Source organism: Taeniopygia guttata, chromosome 2, assembly GCF_048771995.1.
Source record: "Taeniopygia guttata chromosome 2, bTaeGut7.mat, whole genome shotgun sequence".
NCBI lineage: Eukaryota > Metazoa > Chordata > Aves > Passeriformes > Estrildidae > Taeniopygia > Taeniopygia guttata.
The window spans coordinates 14,567,432-14,589,565 of NC_133026.1; the positions used below are offsets into that span (position 1 = coordinate 14,567,432).

Genomic DNA, 22,134 nt, shown 5'->3' on the forward strand with positions numbered 1-22,134 from the left:
AATTAGGCCCTGCAGTTGTGAGCCAGCCATGGCCCAGTTCTTTGGCAAGCACTGTGCTGGGTGCAGATCTGCACAAAGTTGACAAAGCCTTGATGATTCTTCAGAGTCTAATGCAGAGCAGTTCAGTACTGCAGCAGTGCTGCACACCAGCATCCTGGGGCTGCCTGCTCATGGCACGGGAGTGGGACTGGCACTGAAGAGCCTGATTCTAAACCCTGTCACTCTTCAGATACTCCAATGAGGACTGAACAGAGACTATCTCAAAAATAATCTTTTTTTGCCTTTGATGAAGAACCTGCAGCAGATGTTTTGGAGCAGACATTTAATGAAGCACAAGTGTTTCCAAGGTTTACATGAATTCATATTTTCCAAAGTGGCTCTTCTGCATTGTGGCTTCTCCTAAGTTTGTCTACCTTTCCATGCATTTCTCTCTCAAGTGTTTGTCTCCAATGCTTTAAAATAAATTGGTACAAAATACCAAAAATATGTTTGTGTTTTTCCAAGGAACAAATTGGCTGGAGGAATGTTACAAGACTATTAGTGTTTTCCACGGATGCTGGATTCCACTTTGCAGGAGATGGTAAACTTGGTGGAATTGTTCTACCAAATGATGGGAAATGTCATCTGGAAAATAATGTGTACACAATGAGCCACTATTACGTAAGTCTTTATATCATCTTCTAGGGAAATGAATATTTTATGATGTTTAAGCTCAAAAGAAGTCATTGGGTCATGTGGTATAGTGTCAGACCACTATGTCTTAGAAAATTTATCTGTGTACATCAAGTGACTTTAGTTTAACTAAAGCATATGTGCAAGAATTAATCTAGTCTTAATTGGAAAATTTCTAGAAATGACAGTTTTCATGCTATGATTAGGTGTTGCTGGATTTCAACCTTTTTGATGACTAATAATCCCGTGTGCCACACTGAATCACGGAATATTTTGAGTTGGAAGGGATGCACAAGGGTCATAGAGCCCAACTCCTAAGCTGGACTTGTATGTTCCCTAGAAAACTGTGGTGATTGTTTTGTTATTTCACTAGTCTTCATTTTCAGAATAGTTTACTAATGAAAAATACTGGAAAATATCTGCTTGAATAGTTTTTTAAGACTGAAATCTTACAATGCAAAGTTTATGGTAAAAGTATGGTTAACATTGCCTTCGTGGTTTACTGGAAGGGAGATCTGACAAAAAATGCAAAGAGAAAAAATTACCAGATGGGGTAACCACAATAAGTTTTACCAAGTTTGTGTGTTCATATATTCCTAACTTTGAGTGAAAATAGTACAGTAAAAAACCTAAAATTAATTCCATTTTAATCATTTCTTTGTGAAACAGTGCAAATAGTGGTTTTGAGGGACTGCAGATAATTTTCTGAGGACATTAAGGATTAAACCTTTTGTAAGGCATGGAATGTGAAAATGTCCATGTGAACAAACACCTATCTTCATGAGGCATATATGAAACCGTACCAATGCTTGTTTTTTTTCAGAGGTTGTTTTGCTTTAGAACTGTGACATGAGCTGGCTAGTTAGGAGTTCTGTGTATGTTTCTAAAGATTAATTGTATTTATAATGTCAGAGTCTTTCTGATTATTTTCTAGCAACAAGTCTCAAATTTGAATTTAATTTTATGCTTGACTTTTTTAGGATTATCCCTCTATTGCTCATCTGGTACAGAAACTTAGTGAGAACAATATTCAGACAATTTTTGCTGTTACTGAAGAGTTTCAGGCAGTCTATAAGGTAAAGAAATTACTCTGAAGTCATTAAAATTGACTTATTTGAAATAAAAGTAATTGTGGAAGTAAGTGATCATGGAAATAATATTTTGCTACCCACATACTTTATTATTAAGCTTTTTTTATTTCTTCAAATCAAAACTGACTCTCTGTGTAATTTCCAGTGAGAAGATGCCCCTTCTCCTTGCTACTCTTTATAGGTATGAGTGAGTGGAGAACACGTTTGCAGTTCTAATTTTTGTGAACGTTTTTACATCAAAATAGCTGAGGAGGGTGTGGACACTGAATCAGGGGACACACTTATGAAAGAACATTTTTTGTCTCTTTTATTCTATTTATATATCCCATGTTTAAAATTAACTGAACTGCTGGATGTGATTGTGCAATAGGAAAGGACATACATATTTTTCCTTCTTTTAACCTGTTTTTTTGGTTTTGGGGTTCTTTTTTAAACTGTATTCAAGTTTTTGTTGGAAAATGATGCCTGCCTATTTTTAATGCATTTTTAGTGCGGTTGAAGAGAGATTGTGGTCAACTTGTACAAGAGAAGGGCTTACTATTCTCTTACCAAATGCTGAGTTTGTGCCAGTAAGGCTGTGTATAACTTCAAAAATTGTGTTCATCACTGGCAACACAGTTTTATTTTCTGAAGTACTTGACTAGTTAATCCACTAATGCATTGTATCACCATTTGTACTGCAAATTATACTCTGTTTGCTAGTAAGACTGTACTTTTCCTTTTTTGTCAATATTGAAAGGAACTGAAAAATCTGATACCGAAATCAGCAGTGGGAACATTGTCTTCAAATTCCAGCAATGTGATTCAGCTGATCATTGATGCATACAATGTAAGTTGAGATTTTATGTGTTCATTTTTGTTGCTCCTAAGTTTTTCAAGCAGAGACTCTAAGGTGGATTAGTTAGTGTTCTACACTATAAAGACACTCCATTGCTGTAAAGCCATACTAAACATTAGGCCTCTATGGCAGTAGGAGGTTAGATGAGTAAAAAGATACACCATTAAAGTCATTTATAATGGCCTTACAAGGAAAATTTAGCATCCGTGTTTTCCCTTTCAAAAAATACAATTCACAACCAAGACCCACACTGTTTATTCAGCTTCTCCACTTTTACCTTCTTTCTAAGTGTTAGCAAAAAAGGCCATTTTGCTGGGTTTGGCCACACAATATTTTCTTCATTGCTACAGTGTGTGTAAATGAGCCTCACTTCTCCTTTGGGTACATGGGGTAACTGAGTGCCTCAACATCCTGTGGAAACCTGTCCTGACCTTGTAACAAGTTCAGACATGGGAAGGAATCACCACAACGTGACTTTGGGCAGCCCTGGGCTGGTGTTTCTCAGCACATTGGAACTTAAATAATTCTGTGGGGTTGGTGTTTAGACTGGGCATAATTATATAATATCTGTTCTTCAACAGAACACCTGTGCAACTCAGTTTGAAGTTAGGTAATAACTGTTGTTTCAGTCCCTTTCTTCAGAGGTTATCCTGGAAAATACTAAGCTACCAAAAGGAGTGACAATCAGTTACAAGTCTTTCTGCAAGAATGGAGTGAATGACACACAAGAAGATGGAAGGAAGTGTTCTAACATTTCAATTGGAGATGAGGTAACTCAGAGTATATGTGTTGCTGCTCAAATACAAAATGCACTTAAAATATCCAACACAGCATTTCTTTTTAACAGTACAAAGCTCCTTGTACTCCTTGACACTCTTTTTTTTTTTTTTTTTTTTTTGCAGGTTAGATTTGAGATTAATATAACAGCTAATGAATGTCCAAAGAAAGAACAAAATGAAACAATTAAAATTAAACCACTGGGATTCACTGAAGAAGTTGAAATTAATCTCCAGTTCATCTGTGAGTGTCAGTGCCAAAGTGAAGGAGAACCTAATAGTCCAGCCTGCCATGCAGGAAATGGAACATTTGAATGTGGTGCGTGCAGGTAAATAAATAGACATTTTGTTTATTTTTGCAAAAGAGAAATATGAGTGAGATCTTTGTTTCCTTAATTAGGGTCTACCTGAATTTACTTTTTTTTTTTTTTTGTAAAAGAACAAGAATTGCTATTACAGGCCTGTTTCTTTTAAGATACTCTGAAATACTGCCATATCTCTGCAAATAATCCCTATGTTTAAATGTTGATCATTAGATCAGCATTATTGTATGAGTCAGAATTCAAATTTGGCCTTGAGTCAGTACTTTAAAGGATATAGATCAGTTTTTTGGTGTTCCTTTTTAAATCAAGAGAACAGATTTTCCCATCTATGTGAAGAAAAACGTCTTATATTGGTGTCACTGTCACTGGTGTCCACTTGGGTTCAGGTGGGCAAGAACAGGCCTGTGGGTAAGCACAACCTTTTGTTTTTGTAACTGCAGCAGTTTCCCAATGATCTGTTGTCTCTGGTGGACACCATGTAACAGTCTGTCGATCACTGATGGGAACAAAGACCAACCTCCATTCGCTGGTCTATATCTTACCCTTGAGAATGAGAAGTGCTGATCCCTGAAGATCTCAGTTTGGCAGCTCTGAAGATCTACTACTCTCCTTAATTGCTGTTCATAGGAAACCTTTTCATTGAAATATGACAGCGGTCACAGGGAACAGTTGCTGTCACCTGAGAAATAATTATTGTTCTGTCACATGAGAGAGGGTTTAATAATGTTTATGTGACAGTTTAGTTAGAAAGACACATAGTCTCTCACCTGGTATAACAGGTAACATAATCAGCATAAAAACAACTTAGTCCAGTTTGCTCCAGTGCCTTTAAGAACTAGTACATAGGGGTCAGCTGGAAACCTCATTTGAAGTTTAAGTTGGAGCATCTCCCTGTTGAGAGAGTAGTTACTTTTACTCCTGTTCTTTGTGCTATTCTTGTGGCCTTTTTTTTTTGTGTGACTTTCAATTAAGGTTACATTTTCAGTCGTGTTTTTACCTTGCAGATGTAATGAAGGACGTATTGGAAGACTATGTGAATGTAGCACAGATGAAGTAAATAGTGAGGATATGGATGCTTACTGCAGGAGGGAGAACAGCACAGAAATCTGCAGTAACAATGGAGAATGCATTTGTGGACAATGTGTGTGCAAGAAAAGGGAGAATACCAATGAGGTGTATTCTGGCAAATACTGTGAATGTGACAACTTCAATTGTGATCGATCAAATGGTTTAATCTGTGGAGGTGAGAAATGCTTTAGCTTTCTGCAGGCAAAGCTGGTCAGCAGTTCACAAGTCTGCCTTCTCTACCCAGCAGAGTGGGGATATTTAGCTAAAAGATCAAAGACACTTGATAACAGAGATAAGGATACTCACAGATTAGTGCTTACAAACACTTGTCTATTAATAAAACAACCCTTTGAACTTGTAGTCTGTTAACGCACATTTCACCTTCCTTGAATCACAGCTCCAAGAAGGGTGTAAAATGAACTTGACTTCTGCTGTTTATTGCAGAATTACCCTCAGGTATTACAATAAAGAAGGCTGAGACAACTGTCCTGAGATTGTAACGTTATACTGTCTCAGTGTAACCACTGTGTCAATAGAAAGAGAGAATGCTCTCAGCTTACTTGTAATTGTGAGTGCTTGACAGGGAGTTGCTTGACACTGTTCTGAAAGGTAAGTGAAGACAAAAATGTGCAAGATCCAGAAAAACACCTTAAGCACTTGAAGCAAGATTTTGATGATAATTAATTCCTGAAATCAAAAGCAATTTAAAAAACCATTCAGCAGCCAGTGTCTTAAATTATTTTGCTGCTTTGCATGTGAGAGTATCCGGTAGGAGTATTAACTACTACCTCAGTGTTGTCTGTGATGAAAAAATAAAACAGAGAAGCCACTAAGCTCTGAGTGATGAGAATACCTCACTTGTCTGATTTGGTCAGAGTCCACTATTGCTCCACAAAGATGGGTGCAGTGGTGGTGATGTTAAGAATACAGGCTGAAAGGAAAGTGTTGACTGAAACATTTCATTCATTGGAGAAAGAGGGGTGTACCCAAAGATCTTTCCTTGTCATCCAGATCAGTATAAATGCATCTTGTTTCTTGTGCAGAGAGTGTAAGGAGCATCAAGTTGGGTTGGGTATGTGAGGTCAGAAGTACAGCAGCTGAACATTGGTGTCCTGTGGAGCCAAAGCGGTTTCATTTTTCTGTGTTTTGAATACTCAGTGCACGCCTCGTCTTTTTAAGTCTTGCTTTATACATTTGTATAGTGATAGATATGAAGACAGGAGCGGTCTATTTATCTATAGCGGTCTGTATCTGTCTATATTTTCACATAGTGGTCAGTGCATACAAGATTGTGAACTGTAGTAGTCCTGTCATGCTCTTCTCCCGGGGGATATGGTCTTCACATTACACTATTCTTGATCTGATATTCCTGAGTCTTGTTCTTTTGTTTATGAAAGGAAATCCAAATGTATAAAATGGGAAAAGGGGACAGATGCCTGCAAATAGTCTTCCAAGGAGCTAAAATTTGTATCTCTTAATTCATTAGAGTCTTCACTATGTCTTCACCATGGTTTCTTTCTTTTATCTGCCCTGAGGTGGTGAACATTTATTTCTCAGTGTCACAGATTTTTTCATATCAGACTTGATTTCATTGCAATACCTCTTAACTGCGCAGGAAATGGGATCTGCAAGTGCCGAGTGTGTGAGTGTTTCCCCAACTTCACTGGCAGCGCCTGCGATTGTTCCTTGGATACTACACCATGTATGGCATCTAATGGGCAGATTTGCAATGGAAGAGGAACCTGTGAATGTGGCACCTGCAACTGTACAGATCCCAAATTCCAAGGCCCCACGTGTGAAATGTGTCAGACTTGCCTCGGTGTCTGTGCAGAGCACAAGTATGTACCCAGAAAACCAAGTTCCAGCTTCTGTGCATTTTGAGTTTGTGATATCTGAGGATTTTTAAAACAAAGCTTTTAATGGTTAAAACTTCAGCTAAGATTTTTGGTTAAAAGAAATACTACTAAAATTACTGACTTGACAGTCAAAAACTAAATCTAGACTTATGTGGGCCAGTGGAATTTGCATCCTTCCCTTTGGAAATCCAGGTTGTTAGAAACCTACCATTTCTGCATGAAAACTTTGAAATATGTTTGAGATTAGTGGCTAAGCAGATTCCTGTGCAACTTACTTAGTGATGAGAAAAAAAACTTGGTCTTTTTAGTAGAAAAATCCTGTTCAATCTGCATTTTTCAATGAATTATTCAGTGACACCCCACTGTAAAGCTCGTCACTGACTTTGTTCTTTTTAACCTGTGTGTGTTCCACTGTAAGTACCCCGTTCTTACAGTGCCTTCTCTGAAAGTACTAATTTCCCAGGTAGAGGTGTTGAAAAAGTTTGGTGTTTTTGATGCCCTTGAAACCTGTGGGTCATTCAGGGAAAGAGGAATTTATGAAAAGGGCTTTTGTTAATCTCAAGGTATATAAATGTTCTGACTGGTACAAAGCCATGTCTTGCTTTATTTTTTTTCTAACCTTTATAGCAAAAGAGTTGGTTTTCTTGGGTTTTTTCCCCAATGTTTTCTATATAACATTTCTTGAGATTAAATCTTCCATGAACACATTGAAAAGCACTGCTTCTGTTTTGTTCTTGCCCAGGGACTGTGTTCAGTGCAGAGCTTTCGATAAGGGGGAGAAGAAGGAGACATGTTCCCAGGAATGTATGCACTTCAACATGACACGCGTGGAGAGCCGGGACAAGCTGCCGCAGCCCGGCCAGCCCGACCCCCTGTCCCACTGCAAAGAGAAGGACGTTGATGACTGCTGGTTCTACTTCACTTACTCTGTCAACTCCAATGGTGAAGCCAATGTCCACGTGGTGGAGACCCCAGGTAGGAACATGATGTTGCCTGTTCCTTCTTTGTTGTTAGTTTGTGCAGTTGTTGGGTGCTACAAAGTACCTCTGGTTGATTTGGGTGAGTTAAATGTATTCAGGTGCCTGTTACCCAAGTACAGTTGTGCATGGTCTGAGTGGCTTTAGAAAAACACACGTCTCCCTAGATCTAGGTTTTTCAAACCCTTGGGCAGATAGAAATAGATTCTATATCTTAAAAACAAAAGGTAAATCATATATATATATATTTGTTGAAACATTTCCTGTTTGCACTTGATGTACTCTCTACCTTTTCCTGTAGCAAGTCCTATTTAGATAAATTTTGATAATTTTTTTACTACACTTCTGCTACAGGTTATAAACAATGGTGTCTGTAGGGTTTTGTTCCTTTTTTTATTCTCCTTTTCTTAATAATTTGGAATCCGTCTATATAAAATTGTGTACTATGCTGAAAACTGCTTGAATTTTTTTATGCTGAAAACTTTTGCTTTTACTTGACTGTGGTACCTTCAATAATAGATCCCAAAACAATTTTGTTAGTTAATCCTTAATAGATCAATCTTCTGCTGTAAAAAAAAAAGAACAATTCTATAGCTCCATCAGTAATTTACCATTTATTTACCAAGAGTATTGTTAGTTTGAATCACTGGATATTGCATCTAACAGTGCAGAATTTATGGTTCTGTATATTAGCAGTTTGTGGTCTCCTGATTTTTTAAAGCCTGATAGAAAATGCACACTTTAGAGACAGAATTGATCATTTTGATGATCATGACTTTACACAGTCCAGTGGCTAGTGGCTCTTAGAAATAAATACTGCTTTAATTCAGAATGCTTTAAATACACTACAAAAGTAGTCCACAGTATAGAGGAGGAGCTTGAGCTCTTTCTCCTAGGACAAGCCATACATGCCCTATGCTTTTGGGGCCTGACCTTTTCATGAACAAACTTCTGCTGCTTTAGCTCAAAGGTAAATCAAGCCCATGGTGCACGATGAAGCACCTTAATTTGTGCCATACAAGTGCTGAAGGAACAAGCTCTGGCCAGTAGAGCCGTGTTCTGTGGAGCAGACACTTGTGCCTTACTGGCTCCCAAGGAATTCCTGTCTTGTCCCTTCCCACTATCCTCACTCTTGCAGAGGCAGCTATGAAGATAGGGAGTCTGCAGTGTGGGGGAAGCTGTGTTCTATCCACAGTTGTTCTATTGCACAGGACTTGCATTAATTTGCTTCTGACTCCTTCAGTCTGGGCACTGAGCTCTGCAAAAGCCTTTCTTCAGTTTGTGATTTTTGGGAATTTTATGTTAATAGTGGAGTTGGATTTTAATTTGGAGGATTATTATTTCTGTGTCAGCCACTTAAAATCACCTTGCATCTCATCACGTTCTGCAGCTCCCTGGTGAGGAGAAGAGGAGGGGCACACACTGATCCCTGTGGTGACCAGTGACAGGACCCAAGGGAATGGCCTGAAGTTGTATCAGGGAAGGTTCAGGCTGGATATTAGAAAAGGTTCTTCACTCAGAGGGTGGCTGGGAACAGGAACAGGCTCTCCAGGGCAGTGGTCACAGCACTGAGGCTGACAGAGTTCAAGAAGTGTTTGGACAATGCTCTCAGAGCATTGTGACCCTTGGGGCTGCCCTGTGCAGGGGCAGGAGTTGGACTCAGGGATCCTTGTGGGTCCCTTCCAACTCAGGATATTCTGTTTCTGTGTGTGGGGCCTGTTCTGCTGGTCAGCACTTGTGCTCCAGCTGCCACAGCTTTGACTTGGAGCTCTTGCATGTTTAAATACAGTTGCCATTTATTTTACTCCTAATACTGTAAATAATTAGCTAAAGGGGTTAGCAGTGTATAGCGTTTATCTTCAGAACAGGTTGTTCTGTTGCTAAGATCAAACACAAATTAGAAGGATGAAAATAAGCTGGAATGTTACAGGATGTACATATTGCAAAAATTCTGTTATTTGAAAGAAAAGTAGTATTGGCATATCTGATACTCAAAATACTGGCTTCGGCACAAAATCAAACATTAACAGCTTCTGGATATGCATTACCTTTACCATTTTGTAAAATAATGTTTCCCTTGCTTTGTTCCCCAGAGTGCCCTAGCGGTCCTGACATCATTCCCATTGTAGCTGGTGTGGTTGCTGGAATTGTTCTTATTGGACTTGCATTATTATTGATCTGGAAACTACTAATGATCATTCATGACAGAAGAGAATTTGCTAAATTTGAAAAGGAGAAGATGAATGCCAAGTGGGATACGGTGAGTCAAGAAGCTTTTCTATGTATAAAAGCTGCAGTACCGGAGGAAAAATAGAAGCGTTTTGTTCACGTGCTTTAAAGTGTTTCAGATTACAACCAGTCCTCTTGGAGAAGTATTTCTTGAGGCAGAAAAGAGTAGTTAGTAACTCAGGTTTAAGTAACATTTCAGAGAGGAAATATGATGGTGGCAGAACAGTTCAGCTTTGCAGTTCTACCATGCTTTACAACATGGGATTAAAACGTTTATTACAAAGATGAGTCACTTCTGTAGAAAGCAAAGAAAATTTTGTACTCATTTAGGAAATCTTGTAAATACATACACAAGGTTAGTTGGGAGACTTCCATAAAGTCACAAAATCATTGCTGATGCTGGTTTGTTGAAATCTTCCCAGATTTTTGTCAACAGAGAAATGTGCAAGAAAAACAAGCCTGTGCTCTGTAGGCTTCCATAGACTATGGAATTGCTGCCTCTGGGCAATGTCAGGAGTCTGCTAATCAAGAGCCCCTTCACTACAGTTCTGTAGCAGTCAACGCCCCCATGTGCTTGATGAGAAAATAACTTTTTAAAAAATTGTCCTGGGAAGCCTTTTGTTTTATTTAAGAAAATTGATTAATCTCATACTGGGGAAAAAAATGACTAACACTTTATATATAGTATTTTTTTTTCAGTGATAGTTGAGAATGTTGCTTTTTTTTTTTCCTGTTGAATTATTCGACATTGACCATTTCTTTTACTTCAGCAAGAAAATCCAATATACAAGAGCCCTATTAACAATTTCAAGAATCCAAACTATGGACGTAAAGCTGGTCTCTAAGTCTCAGTTTGTATCTCCTTTCATTTTCTTTCCTTTTTTTCCCCTTTGCATGTTACTTCAAACTCACTGTGTGTCACAGTCAGTTAATCACAGTTTGAGTCTTGCTCAGTGTATCTACTGCTGCTTTGATTGTGGGGTTTTCAAGAATGCAGCTTGAAAATTTTTAACTGGTTTTGAAAGCGAGACTGCTTACTTACTAATACTGCCAGTACTGGCTTAAACTATTCTACAAGTGATTTTTAAATTTTTTTTCTAGATGTGTGGATACATAATAGAACAGCTGCTAGGATTGAAGAATATTTTTGGATTGTAGAGAGATAGACAGGGGATGCTTGGTCTTCACTTTCTTCAAATCAGCAGTCAGTTTGCTTAAAATCAATATTTTTGCTAAGATAGATTAGGTACTCCTAAGATATCCCAGCCTATAAATATCACTGTTTTTATTAGAATAGCTCTGTGAACATGCAGAGTAGCATTACTTTTTTTTGTAAGCTGTTTTGGCTTATCAACCTAGCATAGACCTGGTCTGTAATTAAGGTATGAAATGCATATACTCTACTAATTTTATAATTAAATATGCATCCTATTTTTTTCACCCTTATTTCTATTGAAACTGGCAATATCACAGTCCTTAAAACCTAGCCAGCTTTAGGTTGTCCATAGATATGGAACATTAACAGGACAGAGAGAAATACCCTTGTCCCCTATAGATGTATTTTTCACTCGGTTTCATACACCCTCCTAAACTCAACCTGAGCACCTCATTGGATTTGAGCTGCTGAGTTCAGTTCACTCCACACCGAGCACAACAGAAATGACAGCAGTATCCAGGACAGGAAGTCAGTGAAGCCCAAGTGATGAGCTGATACCTCTGCAGACTCTCAGGTTGCCCTTCCATGAGTGCTCAAGGTGTTCTCCTTCCCTGGGATCCCCAGCTGCTGGGGAAGAAGGGAAAGGAAGGAAGGCTGACATGGGGAATAGATGCCAGAAGAGCACCAAGAGAAAGTAGTGCAGAGATGAGACTAGAGGGAGAGAAATGAAGAAGTTGTGAAGGTAGCACATCCATTAAACATCCATGGAGTTTTTTTTCAGAAGCCAGTGGAAGGGAAGTATCTGTATCTAAAATTGTGCTGTCTGCTGTCTCCCTTTTTGAGTGTTGCATTCAAAAGATTTTGTAAAGGAAAAATAAGGGGAGAAAGCAGAAACTGAGAGTATTTAAGCTCTTACTTGCTCTGTGACAACAGTTCCAAATACTCTGTGTAGCATTCCAAGCCCTTCCTGATGAAACAAACTTTCCTTTCCTCTTCACAATCATTTCACTTTGCAGTTTGTCCAAAATAGATTGTAAACAACATTCCTTTTGCCTGCTACATCAACCACATTCACCTCCTTTTCATTTTTCCTCCCAGAGCCAATTATTCTGGGGAGGAAATTGAGTTTTTGATCCTTTCTAACACTTCACATACTCCATCTGGTTAGGTCTCTGTTACCTGTTCTTCTGCCATTCACTTAATTGTGTACTTTCTGTTGCATGCAGGACAAGCACCTAACAAACCATACAGTGTGTAACTTCCATTCTGTCTTCTTATTGTCTACCCTGTGACTCTTCAGGATGTAATGTTTGGTGCTGCCATTTCCCCTCAAAATGTATTTCCTGAAAAAAGGTTTCCTCTAGTGTAAATGGAGGGATTGACTTCTGCCTTTTTGGTTTGCTCAGATGTGAAGGTTAAAAGTGTAAAAGGGTGTGGTTTGTTTTTTTTTAAACATTACTTTATTATTTTTGCTATTCATAAAAATATTAGAAGTCTGGGGAGAGAGGGAGGTGGGTCTATTCTTATGGACCATCAAAAAGGAGGAGGTCAGAATTGTCAAAGTAGGTGAGCCATGAGATGTAAAACGAGGTCCTGCTTTTCCCTGTAGATAAGATTTTCTGGTGGTCTTGCATTATTGCATTTATTCATTTAGATGAAGTGTTGCCTTGTAATGTCAAGGCAGGAAAGTCATCTGAAATTCCATTATATGAAAATCACACTGTAGTGGATTCCCTCCATGTGTGTGCATAGACAAATTAACTTTGTGCAGTTTGTGTGACCCTTCCCCTCTCCCACAGCCTTCATCCACACCCAGGCTGGGGCTCTGTGGTGAGGGAACTGCAGCACCATGGAGTTTGTCATGGACCAGGTACTCTGGTATTTCCCTGGTGCTTGTCCATGGTGCAGATGATGCCACAGCATCCCAGTGGTCAGTGCTCAAGGCAGCTGGGTCAAACAGAGTTCTGTTTGCCCAGGGTCTACTCCAAATCAGCCATAAAAGCTTTGATGCAATCATGCTTGTAACAAGTCTAAGGATGAATTTCTTCTGGACTGAAAAGCTCATCACAAATTTAAAATGCAAAGCTGCTATCTGTAGTGAATGCCATTACCATTCCTGCGTGGGGATAGCTTGTGCATTGCTAAGCATCTTCAAACAGAGTCCAGATTCAGTCATCTTGAATTCTTCAAACACATTTATATTAGATACTAAGTCTGTAGTAATTTGGTTAGCCTTGTTAGCAGCTACTGGTTAAAATGGAAAAAAAAAAGAACCCGCAAATAATTCAAAGCACTCAAAATCACAGGAACTTGTTCTTCTCCTGACTTGGATTTTGTGCTGTAATTTCCTTTGCTGCTGAACGTTGGACGTGCTCTGGGTGTGGGAGATGCCTTTCATGTAAATCCCTTTCCTGTAAATTCCTGCACTCAGTGGGTGCTGGTTTTGTGGCCCAAGGATGGAGGGACAGGGCTGGGGTTGGCTCAGGGATGGAGGGACGGGGCTGGGGTTGGCTCAGGGATGGAGGGACGGGGTTGGGGTTGACCCAGGGATGGAGGGACACGGTTGGTGGTGGCCCAAGGATGGAGGGACGGAGTTGGAGGTGGCCCAGGGATGGAGGGAAGGGGCTGGCAGTGCCCTCTGGCAGCTGCCCGGACTGGAGCCGGCCCCATGCTCCGGAGAAACAGCGCTGGGACAGCAGTGGGGCTGCAATGGTCACAATCGGCTCTTGGACAGAGTAGGCATGAGCTTCAACTCTGTTTCTTATAGTGACTTAGGTCTTAAACCTACTGTGGAGGTAATTTCAGTGACTATTGAAACACTGAGCCCTGGAGCAAAAGGAATAAGAAGGTTAATTGAACATGGAACTATTCTGTGTAATAGTTTCATCTTTATGCGACACTGGACTGAACTGTTGTCCTCTAAACAGCCAGTCTAGTTGAAAGTGAATATTATTGCAAGAACATAGCTCTTTATTCTCAGTTGAAGGTACTTTTAAAAAGTACTTCCATCTTTATTTTGCTCAATATTTCACTGAGTCTTGTTTGTAGTTACTGTTTGTTAATTTTAATTTTGGTTTAAGTGTGTATGGAGTTTTCAGTTGTAGGGGCATGTAGCAAATGTGTTTTCCCTAACTCTGCATGCTTAAACCAGTGTATTCTCTGCAGTGCAATAAGAAAAGAGCATTTAAAATCATACTATTTGTCTAAGACAGCAAGTTTGGAATCCCATGTTTTAGTGGCCAATTAAAAAACTGAAATGTTTCTAATGTCTGAAAATATATACCCTCTGCCAGCTGTGAGGGGCCCTGAGCGAGGGGAGCATCGTGTTGGGTTGGTGGATATTTATTTTAATGCAGAGCTGTCTGCAGGAGACCCTGCCAAGCCAGGCCCAAGGCAGGGTGGCTGGGATGGGGCTGGAACAGGCAGGGCTTTACCAGAAGAGAGCAGGGAAGGAACCTGCAGATCCATCAGGTGCCTGTATTGTATTTAGAGGCAGTAGAGCCTCGGGAGCCATTTAGCGGATCAAATGTCAGGTTGGGTTTAGCTGAAGAGTTGTGAATATTGACTAAATCTCCATTATTTGTAATGGGAACTGAGACACTGGCCTGACGTGGGGAGACAGCTAGTCACATGCTTTATCCAGTGGCCTAAATCCCACTGCCTGCTTCTGAGAAGTGCAAGTGCAAGGGAAGGTAGGACAGAGTTTCAATATCCTTACAGGGCTTATGCTAAATCAAGAGCATGAAAACTTCAATTCTGACTTCTCTTCAAAAAGCAGTATAGTAGAAAATTTGCCATCTTGTTATTCAAATTGTATTTTAAGCCTGATTTCAGATTCAAATTAGTTGTATGAGTAGAACATAGCAAATTTTGGAGTTTTAGTCCTTACCTTTAGACCCATTCCTAGGCTATCTGGTAGAAGTTGTCTCTCTTTTACAACTGGAAGATGTCAGTGTGTACCCCCTGTATGTGCTGGGGTGAGTCTGTAACATGTTGGAGGCTAACAGCACAAGTATTACATAATGCCTTGCCATGTATAATGGCTTCTTCTCTGTATATAATGCAGCCTTTTACACTTACAGACTCCCTCTGCATAATAAACTTTATATTTTTAAGAATTCTCCATTAAAACTTGTTGAGGACATAAGCAGTGTATAATGCCAAGAACTTTGAGGCATATAGAGATATTCGGTACCAGATTAAATCCCTCATCCCTGGATGTTCTACCTGTTTTGTTTGCATGTTACTATTGCAAACCTTTTGCTAAAAATATGGGGGAAGGTCATAGTTTTGCATTGATTAATTAGTTTGTCTGAGATCTAGCCACATCACATGATTTTCCATGATTTAAACTTTTTAAAAATCCAACCAAATGTTACTCCTCATCCCTTCCCATACCAGTAGGTGATATACTTTTAATCAAGACAGCATTTGCCTGGGACCTGATAGAAGGGGGAAGGGACTTTTGCTGTTACACTGTATTTGTGAAGTACAGCCAGCACTGAACTCCCAGCTCCTCCTTCACCTCTGTCCAGGTGACATTGACTCAGATCTTGGGAAGACTGAACAGAGAACTTTGTCTTCCATTGTCTGGCAATCCAGGTTCTGGCTGGACAGGTCTCTTGGATCTAGGCAAGACTGGATGTGCCTCCTTGCTCTTTGCCTGTTAGAGAAGCTGGCTGTGGGGGGAAAAGCCCTTTTTCTGTGAAAGGAGCCATGAGAGCAGCTGCAGGGTCTCCCTCAGCAACAGCCACTGTTACAGACCAGTTACTCATCCTGTGCTGGGCCTGGCAAACAGAAGGCAGCAAATTTCCCAGGAACCATGATGAAAAAATTCCACATCAAGTGAGGTTCTTGCTTGCCTTTGACACATTCTGTGGTGTTCCTAGCTGTTTTTCCAGGTTTGTGACCCTGAAAAATAGACACCTGATGTTTGTGCATCCTTTAATTGAGTGTAGGAAAAATTGGTTTAACGTGAAATACTGTAGAGTTGAATTAATATGGTTGTATAGCCCATCTCAGATTGGGTGGGGGGAATTCTGAAGGGACAGAGATTCCCTCACTGCTGCTGAAGGCCAGAGCAGCACTTGAGCTGACATCTGCACTGAGCTGAATTTTCTCAGGACTCAGTTGTGTATGCACAAAAGAGCTTCATGCTGGCAGACAACATTCATTTAGGCTGATGTTCAGGCTGTGCTAAGAGCTCAGAGCTGCAGCTCCAGGCTGTTCTAACAGTGGTCCTTTCTGCTGTGAAGATTTATCTGTTAATTTTGAGTTCAAGCTGTTCATCTGAGGTGTGCAAGGATGTCATAAATGGAGTAAGATTTACTGAGCTAGAAGGAAACCTGGGAAAAAAAGGAAGCTTAAAATAAGCTTAATTTAGGGGTTTTTAAATCTTCAGCAAGAGAGATGTAAGCAATTGTTCTGTAGGCTTGTCTCACATCAGCAGAAATAATTTTTTTATTACAGCATCTGCACCAGTACAGAAGTTTGTTTTATCTGTACATTTTGCCCTTATGGGGGTTGGGGAGACCTGCAGGAATAAATGAGAACGACAAGTACTGAATGGTCACTGTAAATATTGACTGTGTATGAGCAAAATACTAGAAGTCTTTCCACGTTGTTTCTAGAATTCAATTACAATGTAAGACAAGCTATTTAAATGTTTATTATAGCAGAATGTGGTCTGTGGTCAGTCCTGGTGTCAAACCATGTTGTTTATAATTCTGATCTTCTCTATAAGATGCCCTGGGCTGCAGAGCCCTGGGTGATGGCTCAGCCCTGAGATGAGCCTGCGAGGTTCAGCTGCCTCCAAGGAATTCTGTGCTGCAAATGGAACAGGATCCTGCTAACCCTTTGCTTTATTTATTAGCTCTGCATGCCTTTGTTCAAGTTGCTAGAAGGAAAACTAGTTTGACTTAAGCTGTTTGTGTGTACAAACAAAGCATTAATGGGTAATTTCTTACGCTAGTTTTTATGCTTCTTGCAAACACCTATCTTTCCATATCTTTAAATGTTAATATATTTTTTTTTCTTTTTCCAGGGTGAAAATCCTATTTACAAGAGTGCAGTGACAACTGTGGTCAATCCTAAATATGAGGGAAAATGAACACTGCTTGTAAAACTTCACAACACTGTACGCAGTATAGCAACTTTTGTAGTCACAATAAGATAGATTTAGGGCAAACTGCAGTGATTTTACTAATTCATTACATATAGTAATTTTCCTATGTGAAAATGTACCATATGTAATTTTTTTTTTAATTTTTTTTTTTTTTTTTTGCAAATAAGAGTAATTGGTGCCAGAGGTTGGACAAAAAAAAACTTGAGACTGTGTAGCCTAGTCAGCCCAGGTCACATGGTGCCTTTTTGACCTTTCCCATTCTCATGCTGTGAATCCAGGTCTTGTGCAGGGCGTGATGCTGCATGGCATGACTGGGAGGGAAGGGGTTAAAGCAATCAACATGAGGGCTCTGCCTAGCCATTTAGTATTAAAGTTTTTAGCTTTACAGGGAAATCAGGGCTTGAGTTTGCAGATGTAATTAAACTCATGTAGCATGGAGCTGGTGGTTAATTGGTCTTTGACTTGCTTGATGTATGATTAAGTATTTGGTAAGTTGAGTCAGCTGGAGGGGAGCAGTGTAAAAGACTGAAAAGCATGTGCATACTTACCTTTGATTTTCAAGTTGCATATTGCCAGGGTGAGGTTAAAATGAAAAGTTTTGAGAAGAATGTTAAGAAGGAAAAAATAGCTTTAAAACATGTGCCATTACTGAAGAAGTTGCTGACTGGTAACTTAGTTTTTCTTTGTAAATTCAAGCCCTGGGTGGCAGTATCATGAAGTACCTTACCAAGACATCCTCAGATCACCTAAGGGCCTTACGTGATGCTGTGTCTTTATTCTGTCATGTTTCTTTGCTTTCAAGCCTGGTGCTTTGTCACCTTCTAATCTTTTTAACGTATTTGGTTGCGATTCTTTTTGTAATATTTTTGTATCAACACAAGCTTTTTTTTTCTTTTTTTTTCTTTTTGAGCAGTCTTAGCTGTAAATTTGCCTTTACCCCGTAGCTAAGATTGCATAGTTTGTCATGTGACAAGTCACACATTATTCTTGACATGTGCCATGTATATTTGCCTCTGACCATTCAAACTGCATCATAGTCATATTCTTGTTTTAAGTGCCTTTTTATTTTAACAGATGTTCACTTTTTACAGTGCTATTACTGAAGTTATTTATTAAATAAAAGTACCTTAAAATAATTGATCTCGTCTCTTTATCTTGTAGAAGTTGGTACTATTAAAAACACCTGAGAATTGTGTCTCTGCAAGGTAATAATTGTAATAATACCAAACATGCCCTGAAAGGAGTTAATGTCACACAGGAAGCTGACCTTTAGGAAACTAAAGGTCACTGTCCCTATACACACACTGTCCCCTGTACACTATTACCAAATTAGGCCAATATTTAATTACATATGCATTAACCTGTTCGTTACATGTTCTGCAGTTTCCTTAACAAGTCTGGTTTCAAAATGCTTTTGTGGATTGGTAGGCTGTTTTTCCACAGAGATGAATTTAAGTGGCCCATTAAGAGAGCTTTTCTAAACCCTTGTCTGAACTGGGTTTCCAGTAGACACTTCCAGGCAGATGGAAGCTGCTTAATATCTCTAAGTGAACAGTTGCTTAGATGAGAGACACCAGCTGCCATCCTACAGGATCAGATTCAATATAAGTGTCACATATTGTAGGATTTGCTTTAATCAGGATTGGATGATGCAGCTAAGAGAAAAGATGTAGTTAGATGCTGGGAACTAGAAGTAATTGTGAATCCTCCTTAAGTGCTTACCTGAATTCTGCCAGACAGAGCAGTGAACTCTTACAGTCAATAGCAGTTCATTGTCCCAGAAGACTGATCCCAGCAGTTTCTCTGTTTTAAAATAATTACAGTTAATATACCCATAGTCTCACTATCCTTAATCCATCCATCTCCTCAACTCCTCTCTAGTAACTAAAGAGCTCAGCTAGAATTGTTTTATGGCAGTTGTAATAATCAGTTTCTTATCCTGGATAGAAGCTAACAACAAAACTACAAGTCAGCTAATGAAAATAATTCTCTGTAATTATGTGGTTTATTAATTAACTAATTTTGCAATCGTATGTTCAGCTTCCTGTCTTAAAACTACCTCTAAGTCTGCTTGGACAGTAGTCTTACCAGTCTTGAGCACCTACACATGAGGAATCTGGACTGATAAAGTGATCATCTGGGGATACTGATGCGTTTTTCCTTTTCTGCAAAAGCTACATTCTTTTCTGTAACACGTAAAACTTCATTCTCAGAGGAACATAGAATGTGAGTAGGATAAAAGGGAGAAGCTTTTAGTTAAGTAAAATACTGATGAAGTAGAGATGTTGAGTATATTCTAGTTACACACTTCTACTATTTAGAGGGTGTTTTTCAAGCACTTCTGATTTTCTTTTTGAAAGAAAGCATTTATCTAGCAGAAAGAAAATATTTATTAGCAGCTATGAATGCAACTATCAGAACACAGAGTGCTGCAACATAACTCCAGTGAGTGTTTATTAATGATAATAAATACATTAACCCCATCTCAATAAAATGGATAAATTGCAGATAAAAAACCACTGTAGGACATAATTCCAAAGTACTTGAGAATGTTTTTAATGAGGGTGCTGACATAGCATAGTATCAGAATAATAATAATACAATCAGAATAATATCAGAAACTTTAAAATATGACAGTTGTTAGTCAAACCATCTACTATAGTAATGCCTAATTGCAAAATGGGAAAATAAAATTAATTCAAGGACGTAACTATAAGTATGTTTGAATGGAGCCACCAAATTTTTCTTGGGCACCAGAGAATCTGTTCGAGGAAGATTTTAGAAAGATTACACGAAGAGAAGGCTGGATTAAAAAGGCAGTAAAAGCAGCTGATCGAAGATATCCTTGAAAAAGCTGAATATACAAAAGAAACTTAAACATTAGAAGTAGGCTAAAGAGGATTTCATTCTTAATGAAAGGCACAAGAAATACTAAATGCACAGTAAGAAGAAGTCTTGACACCAAGATTAAGAAGGACAGTTGGAATAAAGAAATGACAGAATTTGTAAACTCATTCTTTGCTTATATATTTCTTATGGCTATTTCATGAGATAGCAAACCTAACATTCCCCAGCAGAGGGCAAATACCAGAGAAATTATTCAAAATGGAGCGTCAACAAAACATTCTAGAGAGGAATCAAGAGAAGGAATAGCAGCAAACTGCCAAAAGCCAATGCTAATAATTTGAGAAGGCTTAAGGAACTCAAGGATGAGTGCCAGGATTCATTGCCATATGAATGGGTAATTACTAACATGCGTAGTCTCAACTTTTAAAAGGCTTTCTGGAACTTAAAATAAAAAAGCTACCCAGATGTTTCTACCACTGTCTGGTAGGAATTCAAGTGGACACGGGGGTAAGTGTGACATACGGTGGGAGAATCAGCGTGGACAGAGGGATGTCATATCCCACAAATGTGAACTTTGGGCAATGTGCAAAGAGATCATTTTATACGACTGGAGTTCCAAAGCCTTCTAACAATGCATCAAGGACCACTGCAGAAACTTCCTGGGGATGTAAAGAAAGTCTTGAAAAGAACAAGCAGCTATTAAAGACAGAATGTTAAAAAGCACGGCACAGGAACTGTTACCAGCTCTCTAATCTGAGTTTCCTGGCAATAAGAAACACTTCACTTTAGTCTGATACATCAGAAACAAATATCCAGGCTGTTACCAGTACCTGATTAAGTGGGCACCCCCAGCCCACGTTCACGTTCCATTTTTTCACATGTTGCATAAGTTCTACTACCAGAACAGAAAGTGCAGCCATTTTGAAGTAGTTTACAGACTCTGGAGTTACCAAAGCATCTCTGACTTGGAAGCATCCAAATGCATTTTACATTTCTGTTAGAACTGGTGTTTCAGTGAAATTATCCAAGTGCCAGTTCATTTAATCCCCAAACTGAAATACGGTCATTCTCTCCTTCCGTTTGAAATATTGTCTACAGTGAGCAAACAGAAAATATTTTAAATGAAATTTTATGTCTATTTCCTTTCACTGGCACCTTCGTCCATGCAGGATCTAGAGCCCTGAGCCCTGCCTGGGTGTGGGCAAGTATGATACAGTTCAGTGACTGGAGAACACCCCAGAGTAAGAGTTTTGTTGGACTCCATTCCCTGTTGAAACTGGATCACTGTGCAGTCAGAAACCTGGAAATCTTTTGGACAGTTAAAACCAGGAAGGCATATTACTCTATGAATAGGTCATGATTTAACACATTCCGCTTTTGCTGGACTGCTCTCTTTGACTTGGGCACCTCAGCTTTCTATGGAACATTCTGCCTTAAGTGCCAAACAGGTAAGGTCTGACCTTTGCACTGAGTTCAGGGTCCTACATAACACTGCCCATCAGATTTTCCTCAGTTAATTCCTTTTGAGATAGAAAATTAAAATGAAAATAATCTATTTTAATTTTACATTGGTAAGGAATACACCACAAAGCTGACAAATATTCAGCTGGAATTACTTGGCAGAACAGTATTTATCTATTTTTGTAGTAAAAATATCTTTCTGTAAAACTCCACTAACTTGCAGATCTCAGCTCTGCCAGCATTAAACTGCTATTAATAAATAGAGTACCTTCAGTACTGCTCAAAAAAAATTAAGTTGGTTTGCATTTTATCTTCCATAAAACAAGAATGAGTGATAGTAGCTATGTTTCCTTCCCTTAGTTTTCTATTGATATTGCACTGCTAAATATTCTATCCAATATCAAACTGATACTGTCCCTATATTATTTTAAAACACTAGCACAACCATTGGTTTTAAAACATTTGCACAACAGTAGCTCCATTAGAGCTTCCTGGAAACTCTCCACAGTTTCAAGAAAGACAATAAATTATCTGTCCAAGCAGCTCCTTGACCAGCCCATTTGTTCAGTGCCTTTCCAAGACAATCTTTAGCTCACAAATAAGCACTCTGCTCGTGCACATGCAGACTGGGGCACTACCTATGCCCTTGTAGTACAACATTTTGTAGTGTAACAAGGTTCATATTTCTTTCCTGTTGTCTGAAGCATCCTATCAAT

The 22,134-nt window shown here is 39.1% G+C and overlaps 1 protein-coding gene across 3 annotated transcripts in view; it reads left to right on the top strand.

The window, feature by feature from the left end:
* Positions 1–18,246, top strand: part of ITGB1 (integrin subunit beta 1) — a 43,251-nt gene extending 25,005 nt beyond the window's left edge. For 2 of the 3 annotated variants that reach the window (XM_041714355.2, XM_041714354.2), the window contains exons 7-16: positions 505–660; positions 1,653–1,748; positions 2,503–2,592; positions 3,231–3,371; positions 3,504–3,706; positions 4,705–4,943; positions 6,384–6,606; positions 7,367–7,599; positions 9,695–9,861; positions 17,030–18,246. In XM_041714355.2, the coding sequence (XP_041570289.1) occupies positions 505–660; positions 1,653–1,748; positions 2,503–2,592; positions 3,231–3,371; positions 3,504–3,706; positions 4,705–4,943; positions 6,384–6,606; positions 7,367–7,599; positions 9,695–9,861; positions 17,030–17,095 (1,614 nt within the window). In that variant the 3' untranslated portion in view covers positions 17,096–18,246. Of the gene's footprint in view, positions 1–504; positions 661–1,652; positions 1,749–2,502; positions 2,593–3,230; positions 3,372–3,503; positions 3,707–4,704; positions 4,944–6,383; positions 6,607–7,366; positions 7,600–9,694; positions 9,862–10,600; positions 10,682–17,029 lie in introns of all 3 variants that reach the window. The other variant, XM_030264371.4, reaches the window with a different exon arrangement.
* Positions 18,247–22,134: the final 3,888 nt, after the last annotated feature.